The 11,925-nt window shown below is 46.3% G+C and overlaps 1 protein-coding gene across 15 annotated transcripts in view; it reads right to left on the reverse strand.

Moving 5' to 3' along the window:
* Nucleotides 1-11,925, reverse strand: part of FBRSL1 (fibrosin like 1) — a 604,346-nt gene that overhangs the window by 446,257 nt on the left and 146,164 nt on the right. For all 15 annotated transcript variants that reach the window (XM_087880274.1, XM_087880269.1, XM_087880273.1 and 12 more), the window contains exon 2: nt 10,331-10,531. In XM_087880274.1, coding sequence (XP_087736400.1) covers nt 10,331-10,531 — 201 coding nt within the window. The remainder of the gene's footprint in view (nt 1-10,330; nt 10,532-11,925) is intronic.

An 11,925-nucleotide genomic window follows, 5' to 3' on the forward strand; every position in this document is an offset into this window, starting at 1 on the left:
AAGAAAACACCACGGGCCACTGAAGTGTTGAGCCACGGAAGTCATGCGTGTTCTTTCCAATGTTTCTATGCAAATGAAAGTTGAACGTCACGAATAACAACTAGCAGTCAGAAGACGCAATGAAAACACTTTAACTGGACAACATACGAGCAGATTCCGCCAGAGTTCTGTCTGGAAAACTGTGAGGATCTTAGACCAAGCCAAGTCCAAAAATGCAAGAGAATTCCTGGAAGCCTGGCAGTCAGACAAACCAGCCATCAACAGGTACATAGAGATAAACAACGTCTGCATACCATTCAAAAGAGACAATCCAACAGCCCAAAAGGAAACAAATAGACTACGCCAAAACACCTGCTCGTTGGCAATCAACACCCCAGCTAAGCAAAAATTAACATCAAGATGAATACTAAATCAATAGTAAAGCAATAAGCAGTACGTCATTCAAGGAACTACCAACTTAGAGAAACAATCGAACAGTAAACAACAGCCTGGCCAAGGAACTACCAAAAACCAGACTCACCTCAAAACAAGATAGGTGACAAACAAATCGAATAAATAAATAAATAAAGACACTCCCACCAACACTGATAGGGCAAGCCACTTGTACATAGAGAGCAAGCCCCTCTCCCTTCTAGCACTGAAGATGTTACCTAGTTGGGTCATGAAACGCTTACAAGAAAAGCTCAGAAGGCACCAAGGACCCCACAGTAGTTGTTCTCCTCCAGCTCCTTCTCCTGCTCCTCCTCTTCCTCCACCACCACCTTCTCCACTCCCTCCTAGCACTGATGATGTTCCCTAGTTGGATAATGAAACGTCTGCAAGAAAGCAACCAAGTTTAGAAACCACTATAAGGTAAAGGTAAAGGTTCTCCTCGCACATATGTGCTAGTCATTCCCGACTCTAGGGGGCAGTGCTCATCTCCATTTCAAAGCCGAAGAGCCAGCGCTGTCCGAAGACGTCTCCGTGGTCATGTGGCCGGCATGACTCAACGCCAAAGGCGCACGGAACGCTGTTCCCTTCCCACCAAAGGTGGTCCCTGTTTTTCTACTTGCATTTTTTACCTGCTAGGTTGGCAGAAGCTGGGACAAGTAACGGGAGCTCACCCCGTTACGCGGCGCTAGGGATTCGAATCGCTGAACTGCCGATCTTTCGATCAACAAGCTCAGCGTCTTAGCCGCTGAGCCACCGCGTCCCTCGTAGAGAGCACTAAGGACCCCACAAATTCAACCCTGAGCTACAGATTTTTCTCTTCTTTTGCTCCACACGTAAGCACACTCATGACTTAGAAGGAACAGCTGGAAAAACGCCTCCACTTTCCTGCGGTGCTTTCCAAACACGTTGAGATGATGACTAGATGTTCCCAGCCAGCTGCCCTAGAAAGATCTGTCGTTAAAAGTAGACAATAGTAATTCTGGATGAAGCAATATTTCTTGCATGTAGCTATGTATTCAATTACTGTTAATAACTACTGGCTGTGGGGAAGTTTGTAAAGCTGCGTTGCAGGTCCCACACAACTGCCAAATTAGATGTGTTGCCAGCAGTTCGTTGCCAAGCTCAAAGGGAAAGGCTGCTCCGGAGAAGATTCTTCACCTTCTACTGAACCAAAAAGCTGTTTATTGAGGGGAAGGAATGAACAAAGTCTTCTGTTTATTAGCAAACTTCCCCTGACCTCCAGTTCATGAGCTGGACAGAAAGAGAAGCTGGCATTTTCTCTCCCCCCCCCTCCGGTCAAACAATTATGCTTTGTTAGATCTTAATTTTTTTATTTTATTTATTTTTGCCTTTCCTTATTATCCGAGGCTAACGCGACACGCAGTTCAAACAAGAATAATAATGGGGGGGGGGGGGAAAAACCCAGCCCTTTTCCAAGGAAAGAAAAGATTTTGCACACCAGAAAAGAGATGGCTATTAAACAAATAATAAAAGAAGAGGGGGGAAAATGTGACAGAACTGAGCCTGCCAATTAAATCTAAGAGGAGACCAAGAGAGAGAGAGAGTGAGAGAGAGAGCGATACAATTACAGCTTTCTGTAAATTACTTTGTGTAATTAAATCCGCTTCCCTAAATTACAAACCATTTAGCTCTTCTTTTATAACAATGTAAGCAATGACCACCAGCAACCTTTTTATGAGAGCTGGGTGCCATAAAAGTGGTTAAACAACAACCACTTTGCCTGCCTCTTCTCTTCAAAAGCAGACATGGGAACGGGGATTTGTTTACTTCGGGCTCGAAAGAGACGACAAAAATCGGCATGGTTTTGTTCCTCCAAATTCTGTGCTCTGGGACTAGATTAACACCCCAAAATGCTGAAGGGGGTTCCGTGAAAAACTTTCCAAGCATGGTTTTAGTAAGCTGATTTAATAGATTCCTTGACACAGCAGACAAAGACAGATGCACATTCCACATTTATCTCTCTCAAGGCTGTATCCCAAAGTTACCTACAGCAGCTGGAGGGGAGTGACCTCTACAACCCACAAAATTGCTCCTTAGTGAATGTGATTGATGACACACCCTGGGGGGAGGGAGGAAACAGGGTCATAAATTACGTAGATCAGAGCTGGCTTCACTTGGAAACGTGCTGACATGAAGCTCCTAATTGGATAAACTGGATTTCTTTTGATTTAATTACGGCATCCGTCAGAACCCTGACATACCTGCAGTGAGCAGGCAATTGGATTAGACAACATCTAAGGTCCCTTACAATACAAGTGGTCCTCAACTTACGATCACGATGGAGCCCCACATTTTTTCATTGCTAAGTGAAACATCGATTTGCCCCAACTTTTTTGCCACCGTTGTTAAGTGAATCGCTTCAATTGTTAAATTAGTTGTGTGGTCGTTAAGTGCATCTGGCTTTCCCCCATTGACCTTGCTTGCCGGAAGGTTGCAAAAGGGGATCACATGACCCCGGGACACTGCAAACGTCATAAGTATGAACCAGGTGCCAAGAGTCTGAATTTTGATCACATGATGCTGCTCCGGTCGTTAAGTGTGAAAACTGGTCATAAGTCACTTTTTTCAGTGCCGTGGTAACTTTGAACGGTCACTAAACAAACTGTTGTAAGTCGAGGACTACCTGTATTTACATCCCTTAATTAAGGAAGTCTCTATGCTTAGAAAAAAGAATTAATATGACACTTCCTTCACTCAAACATGAAAGCCTGATTGCCTTCAGAAGTTGTGGGTGCTTCATCACTGGAGGTTTTTAAGAAGAGACTGAACAGTCTTCTCTGAAATGGTCTAGAGCCGTGATGGCGAACCTATGGCATGCGTGCCACAGGTGGCATGCGTGCCACAGGTGGCACGCGGAGCCATATTAGTGGGCACGCCAGCTCAGCTCTGGGGTGTGCCGGCCATCTGATTTTCGGGCCTTCTGGGCCCACCAGAAATAGGGAAACAGGCTGTTTCCTGCCTCTGGAAGGCCTGGGGGCGGGGTGGGGAAGGCCCGTTTTTCTTTCTTACCTGGTTCCAGATCCTCTCTGTGTATCTGGGAATGGTGAAAACAGCCTTTCCCACTCCCTTGGAGGCCCTACGGAGGCTGAAAGGGCCCATTTCCCCACTCCCAGTGGGACAGGAAGTGACTTTTTTCCTGTCCCCAGCCTCCAGAGACTCCTAGAGAGGCTCCTACAGACTCCTAGAGAGGCTTTTACAGACTCCTAGAGAGGTTCTGGAGGCTGGGGACAGCAAAAAATGTCACTTCCTGTCCCACCGGGAGTTGGCAAATGGGCCCTTTCAGCCTCCGTAGGGCCTCCAAGGGAGTGGGAAAGGCTGTTTTCGCCATTCCCAGATACACAGAGAGGATCTGGAACCGGGTAAGAAAGAAAAATGGGCCTACGAGGCCATCATGTGCCAGGAGCGGGGGGGGAGCGCACACATGCGTGTGGGCACGTGCGCGTGTGACCTTCCCCCGCCCCCCCTCTCCTGGCATGCAATGGCAAAAAGGTTAGCCATCACTGGTATAGAGTCTCCTACTTGAGAGGGGGCTGGACTAGAAGACCTCCAAGATCCTTTCTATCTCTATTCTGATTGATTGACTGACTGATTGACTGACTGATTGCACGAAACCAGTGCTTCTCAACCTTGGCCGCTTGAAGATGCATGGACTCCAACTCCCAGCATTCCCCAGCCAGTCCTAACCCAGGAATTGAAATCCACACATTGAGCCCAAGATTGAGAAACACTGCATTAGACTAAGCTAAGCTAAGTAACAAGTTGTGTGTATTCTGCCATTTGGGTGAAGAGCCCATATTTCCAATCGGGCTGAACTTGGGAGTTCTTTTTAAGCGCCTTCAAGTCTGTTTCGGGCTCCTGGAGAAAACTCCCACAGTTTTCTCAACAAGGTTTTTTGGAAATCGTTTGCCATGCCTACTTCTCTGGGCTAAGAGGAAGGGACTGGCCCAAGGTCACCCAGCTTTGTGCCCAAGTTGGGAACAAGAAGGTAAGGACACCCAGTTCTTGCCTGATGCCTTCTCCACCACAATAGACTGGTTCTGCAGGCTGCCTGGACAAGTTTCTGCAGTTTTCTTGGCAAGATTTCAGAAATGGTTTGTCATTGCTTGTTTCCTCCTAGGACTGATAGAGAGGAACTGGGCCAAGGTCACCGTTTGCTTTGTGCTTAAAGCAGGATTAAAAACTCAGACGTCCCTGACTTCTACTCCAGTGTCTTCAGTCACCACACCAAGCTGGATTCCTGTTTTGTTGCCTTCAAGTCAGTTTTGGACGTGTGTGATTAAATGGAGAAGTTCACACAGCTCTCTTGGCAACAATTTTGGAGGTTGTTTCTTCTTCTTCTTCTTCTTCTTCTTCTTCTTCTTCTTCTTCTTCTTCTTCTTCTTCTTCTTCTTCTTCTTCTTCTTCTTCTTCTTCTTCTTCTTCTTCTTCTTCTTCTTCTTCTTCTTCTTCTTCTTCTTCTTCTTCTTCTTCTTCTTCTTCTCCTTCTCCTTCTCCTTCTCCTTCTCCTTCTCCTCCTCCTCCTCCTCCTCCTCCTCCTCCTCCTCTTCCTCCTCCCTTCTTCTTCTTCCGCCTTCGCCTTCGCCTTCTTCCTCCTAGGGCTGAGAAGGAGGAACCGGCCCAAGGTCACCCAGCTGGCTTTGTGTCTGAAGTGGAAATCAAAGTCCTGGTCTCCCCGATTTCAGAATTACGGCCATTTTTTAATAATAGGTCCTCCCCAAGTTGGCACCATCAGCCTTATCGCTCCCATAATTCTCAGAGAATAGCAGAATAACAGCGTTGGGAGGGACCTTGGCGATCTTCTAGTCCAACCCCTTGCTGAAGTAGGAAACCCTATAAAATTCAGACAAATGGTTGTCCAATTTCTCCTTGAAAACCTCCAGTGATGGGAGCACCCACAACTTCTGGAGGCAAGTCGTTCCACTGTTTAATTGTCCTAATTGTCAGGAAATTTCTCCTGAGTTCTAGGTTGCTTCTCTCCTTGATTAGTTTCCATCTGTTGCTTTTTCTCTTGCCTTCAGGTGTTTTGGAAAATAGGAAAACTCCCCTCTTTGTGGCAGTGCCTCAACTATTGAAACACTGCTATCATGTCACCCCCAGTCCTTCTTTTCACCTAATTCCTGCAACTATTCTTCATATGTTTTAGCCTCCAGTCCCCTAATCAGAATAAGGCACATAAGTAAGAATTTCAGCAAATGTCATCCGAACCCTTCTGATCTTAGGATGCATTAAATCTAGAATAGAATAGAATAGAATAGAATAGAATAGAATAGAATAGAATAGAATGGAATGGAATGGAATGGAATGGAATGGAATGGAATGGAATGGAATGGGAATGGGAATGGGAATAGGAATAGGAATAGGAATAGGATCACGGAAGGGACCTTGGAGGTCTTCTAGTCCAACCCCCTGCTTGGGCAGGAAACCCTACACCGCTTCAGACAAAGGGTTGTCCAACATCATCTTAAAAACGTCCAGTGTTGGAGCATTCACAACTTCTGGAGGCATGTTGTTCCACTGATTAATTGTTCTCACTGTCAGTAAATTCCTTAGTTCTAGGTTGCTTCTCTCCTTGATTAGTTTCCACCCATTGCTTCTTGTCCTGCCCTCAGGTGCTTTGGAGAATAGCTTGACTCCCTCTTCTTTGGGGCAGCCCCTGAGATATTGGAACTCTGCTATCATGTCTCCCTTAGTCCTTCTTTTCATCAAACTAGACATACCCAGTTCCTGCAACCGTCCTTCCTATGTTTTAGCCTCATCATCTTTGTGGCTCTTCTCTGCACTCTTTCTAAAGTCTCCACATCTTTTTTTACATCATGGCGACCAAAACTGAATGCCGTATTCCAAGTGTGGCCTTACCAAGGCCTTATAAAATGGTATAGTCCAGGAAGTCTGGTCAAAATTTTGAAATCCCTCCTCGTCGCAGCCAGGCAGTGAAAATATTTAGCATGCCAAGTGCAACTCATTTCTCTTTCCTGTTTTGTTTTTTTCCCTCCCCTCTTTCTCTCTCTCTCTCCTGGGCTCTGTGTGTGTGCAAGATAAGACGGATTAGCACTGCGGAGCAAGCTGTGTTAAAATAATAGGTCTTCCCCTACTCAGTGGTTTCCTTCCGCCATCACCCCCGGCTGCCATCACGCCATGCCCAACGATTCCCCTGCACTTTCTATGCTGCGTTCAGCATCCAAAATGCCTGGCCGGGACTTAAAGCAGATTTTTAAATTAGTTCCTGACAGTGCAAACAGATTGCTATTGATTGAAATGAGCCTTATTTTAGTTCTTTAGATGAGCAGCCCTAATGACTAAATACTGTATTGCCCATTTCGACACTTGGTGCCGGGGACTCCCCAGTGGTTTCTTTGGCAGCTGCGAGTTTTTCCACACTGGCGGATTATGAGGAGGGGATGGAAGCGGGCCATCTGTGGCTCACCCCCCCACCCACCCCCCGCAACCCGTGTGGCAGCTCTCCGGCAGAACTGGAGGCAGAACAATGCAAGGAGGCGAGGGGGAGCCACTTCTGTAGCGTTGCCAAGAAAACAACGGCAGACGGGAGTGTGGAAGTGAACCTGGAGTCACGAGGAGGCCTGCTTGCCTCGGAGAGCCTTCAGCTCATAAGCTGCTGCTCCTCCCTCCCTTCGTCCCTCCTTCCTTTTTCTTCCCTCCCTCCCTTTCCTTTCTTCTTTCTTCCCTTCTCTCTTTTTTCCTTCCTACCTGCCTGCCTATTTTTGCATGCTTTGTAAAACTCTAATTGAAAATAAAGAACTTCGGCCACCAGCCACCCCCATGGCCCAGTCTAATTTCAACACCACTGAACCGATATTAAATTGTAAATGCACTGTCCCCTAAGAGAGGTTTTCGCAAAGTTTTATCCAGAACTCTTGAAAATAACTTATTCTCAGCCCTGTTCAAAAAGAGGGCAGTTCTGATCTCCTCTTCCATCTCTCCCCTTCCTTCCTTCCTTCCTTCCTTCCTTCCTTCCTTCCTTCCTTCCTTCCTTCCTTCCTTCCTTCCTTCCTTCCTTCCTTTCTTTCTTTCTTTCTTTCTTTCTTTCTTTCTTTCTTTCTTCCTTCCTTCCTTCCTTCCTTTTTCTTTCTCTCTTCCTCCCTCCCTCCCTCTTTCCTTTCTTTCTTTCTTTCTATCTCTATTTCTCTCACTCCCTCCCTTTCTTTCTCCTCTCTCTCCTTCCTTCCTTCCTTCATCTTCCCTCCCTCCCCCCCCTCTCTCTATGCTGTTCCATGCAGCATCAATGCCGGTGGGGGGGGGGATAAATAAACCCCGAGGGGTTTGAGAAAAAAAAAAGGAAGCCATTGAGCTTCATTCCCAGGGATCTGCTCCTTTGCCTCGCCCCCAAACCTTGCCGAACCATATCCCTCTTATGTAATCCCACCCCCTGAGAAGACGATGGGAATTTAAGGAGGCTTTTTCTGCTGGCCTCTGATCAGGATACAACCTTGGCTGGCTGTAGAGGCGATGCGATGCCCCTGGAACTCTTGAGCTCATGACGGAAGGAGCACCAGATCGCCCCTTCAGACCACCCCAGGTGAATAGAATAGAATAGAATAGAATAGAATAGAATAGAATAGAATAGAATAGAATAGAATAGAATAGAATAGAATAGAATAGAATAGAATAGAATAGAACAGAACAGAACAGAACAGAATAGAATAGAATAGAATAGAATTCTTTATTGGCCAAGGGTGATTGAACACACAAGGAATTTATCTTTGGTGCATATGCTCTCAGTGTACATAAAAATACATTAATCAAGAATCATAAGGTACAACACTTAATGATAGTCATAGGGTACAAATAAGCAATCGAATCATACTAGGAAACAATCAATATAAATCGTAAGGATACCAGCAACAAGGTTACAGTCATACAGTCATAAGTGGGAGGAGATGGGTGATAGGAACGATGAGAAGATTAATAGTAGTGCAGACTTAGTGAATAGTTTGACAGTGTTGAGGGAATTATTTGTTTAGCAGAGTGATGGCGTTTGGGGAAAAACTGTCCTTGTGTCTAGTTGTTCTGGTGTGCAGTGCTCTGTAGCATCGTTTTGAGGGTAAGAGTTGAAACCGTTTATGTCCAGGATGCAAGGGGTCTGTAGATATTTTCACAACCCTCTTTTTGACTCGTGCAGTATACAGGTCCTCATGAGTGACTCAGAGTGATAAATAGCCTGGCAAACAACATCACAACAAACCCACCTCTCTCTCTTTCTCTCTCTCCCTCCCTCCCTCCCCTTCCCTCTCCCTCTCTCCACCTTAAACCAACCTGTTAGTGCAAGTCAACGCGGATGCAGCTGGCGCGCTTGGTTCAGATGGGCAGGCTGGACTGTGAGCGCTTAAGACACCTCTCACCAAGTTTTGAATTTGTGTGTGTGTGTGTGTGTGTGTGTGTGTGTGCGTGTGTACTAATTGTAACGGGGCATCACAACCTTCTTCTTTGACTCTATTTGCACAAGAAGCGGTTCCGCAAGATTACCTGTAAGCTTGTTAGTATGGAAAGGTTTCCTGGAACAAATTTGGCAAGGAAAACCAAGGGGAGGAACTGGTTGGTTGGGGTTTCCCCTCCCCCCTCCCCAGAGATGCTCAATTTTCAGAGGATGTCTCTAAATTTTAAAAGTAGAAGGGAGTAGGTTGAGGGAAGCCTCTCAACTCTTGTTCTGCCCCCCCACCCCCGACAAAGTTTGATGTTTCACAAGCAACTCGCGACATAAATTCCCCCAAAGAACGTCATACGTTGCATGCAGCCTGCAAGAATCTGTGTTTCAATTTACATCTTCGGAAGCAATTTGCTACACAAAGATCTTCAATAGAATAAGTTCCTAATGTCTGACCAGATGTTTTTCCAACCTTCTACCTTGTCATCCATCGTCCTAAAGCCCTGTGGTTGCCATGGAACAAAAGATAGACTCTAAATGTGGTTGTTTTTAAGCCACCGTGCCCTTGCCACAAGCTTCACCCAGAGAAGATCCACCATCCATGGTACACCATCTAAGAAGTTTCCACTAGAGTCAGACACGTTCAACCAGCAGTTGGTATCCCCATCGTCTCGTTTCTCCATCCATATTTTACATAAGCCAGGGGTCGGCAACCTTAAACACTCAAAGAGCCACAAAGGTCCTAACTGGAAGCCCCCCCCTTCAATTCTGGAGCCGACCGGAAGTCCGGTTCCCCCACCATAGAGTCTCCTCCTAGTGCGGCATCCTTTTTCCTCTACCTGTCCTAACCAAAAGCCCTATCAATTGTGGAGCCAACCAACAGGGAGCAGCAGCAAAGGGATGAAAGAGCCACATGCGGCTCCAGAGCCATGGGTTGCCGACCCCTGGCATAAGCCAACCTTTTTCCTTTAGACTCTTCCTCCACCCATAAATGTATCCTCAACAGCATCCTTTCCATACAGGTAGTTCTAGACTCTTATGACTGTAATTGAGCATGGAATTACGGTTGTTAAATCCATCTGATCGTTAAGTGGATCATCAACTGTGGGACAGCTGCCAGGTGACCAAAATGTGATAACATGACATGGCAGAAGTGGACATCAGAACTTCAAATCCAGGTCATAAATACCGTTTTTGGGGTCTATCGTAAATTCAGAAGATTGCTAGGCAATTGGTTGTTGTCAGAATATTCATGACTGGGAAGACATGGTAACAAGGTCAGCCTATGAATAGGCATAGCAACTAAGTCAGCCAATGGGAGCTGAGACAGACTGGAGCCAGGGCGTGTCTGAGTCTGCAGCTTCTGAGTCTGTGCAGAGAAACGAAACTGAAACCAGTGTGGTTGGGAAACACTGATCTAATTGAATCGAAGCAAAACACATCTTCCCAAAGGACACCTCCAAGGCTAAAGATAGATGGTCAATCTTTCCATCCTACCTGTTTCTGGACCTTCAACGGGACTTTCTTTTTCACTCTCTCCTTCCCTCGATCCGTTTCTCTCCCCGAACTTCCGGCATCGTTACTGTGCCCGTTTTCGCTGGGTTCGGCGGAGACGCAGTGTTCACTTTCTCGAAGTTTCTTTCCTGGGTGTCTCTCCCATTTTTCCTTTCTCTCCTGAGGCTTCAGTGACATGTCCTTCTGTAGAAGAGGCAAAATCAGAAAGAGGGGGAAAATGTTAATGTTGACCTGTTTGCCAGAACAGCTACAGACATTACAGGAATTCTGTGCAGGTTAGCAAGCATGGTTGATTACTAAACCTTTCTCTGTTAAAGGAAGGACTAGGGGAGACATGATAGCAGTGTTCCAATGTTTGAAGGGTTCCTACAAAGATGAAGGGGTCAAACTATTTTCCAAAGCATCAAAAGATGAGACAAAAAAAACCAATGAATGGAAACGAACCAAGGAGAGAAGCAACTTAGAACCACAGAGAAAATTCATAACCATGAGAGCAATCAACCAAGGGAATAGCTTGCCTTCAGATGTTGCGGGTTCTCCATCACTAAAATATAAAGGTTCCCCTTGCACATACGTGCTTGTCGTTCCGGACTCTAGGGGGCGGTGCTCATCTCCGTTTCAAAGCCGAAAAGCCAGCACTGTCCGAAGACGTCTCCGTGGTCATGTGGCCGGCATGACTCACCGGAAGGCGCACGGAAGGCTGTTCCCTTCCCACCAAAGGTGGTGCCTATTTTTCTACTTGCATTTTTTAAGTGCTTTCGAACTGCTATGTTGGCAGAAGCTGGGACAAGTCACGGGAGCTCACCCTGTTACGCGGCACTAGGGATTCGAACCGCTGAACTGCCCACCTTTCGATCGACAAGCTCAGTGTCTTAGCCACTGAGCCACCGCGTCCCTATGTTCCATCACTAGAGACTTTCAAAAAGAGACTGGACAACCCTTTGTCTGAAATGGCATAGGGTCTCCTGCTTGAGCAGGGAGTTGGACTAGAAGACCTCCAAGGTTCCTTCCAACTCATTCTATGTTCTAAGCCCCCAGGACATTTCTTTCATAGTCTTTTCTCTGTGAGAGGCAAGGAGGCTCATACAGTGACTGTGAAAGCTCTCTTGAATCAAGTATGACTTTTAATGGCTACGTGGAGCATCAAAATGATGGTGTCCTTCAAATCCCTAAATGGCCATCCCTTAGAAGGAGGGAACTCTTGTTCCTTCTGTTCTAGAGGACAAGAAACAATGCAATGGCCTTCCTTCACGAGGCAGCAGATCGTAGTTCGAGGTGCTTCTAAGCTTCTTGACCAATAAGGCCAATTTTCTGAAGGACAGTAGGCTTTTCTGCTGTGGGATCTTCAGACAGAGGTTGGAGAACCTTCTGTCTGAAACGTTTCAGTTCTAGATTTCTTGTTTCTAGAAGGCAGTGGGATTAGATGGGCAAAAGGTGGCGCAGTGGTTAGAGTGCAGTACTGCAGCTACTTCAGCTGACTACTAGTTCAGCAGATCAGCAGATCAAATCTCACCGGCTCAAGGTTGACTCAGCCTTCCATCCTTCCAAGGTGGGTAAAATGAGGACCCAGATTGTTG

Source organism: Pantherophis guttatus, chromosome 17 (genome assembly GCF_059756535.1).
Source record: "Pantherophis guttatus breed Tessera chromosome 17, ASM5975653v1, whole genome shotgun sequence".
Lineage (NCBI taxonomy): Eukaryota > Metazoa > Chordata > Lepidosauria > Squamata > Colubridae > Pantherophis > Pantherophis guttatus.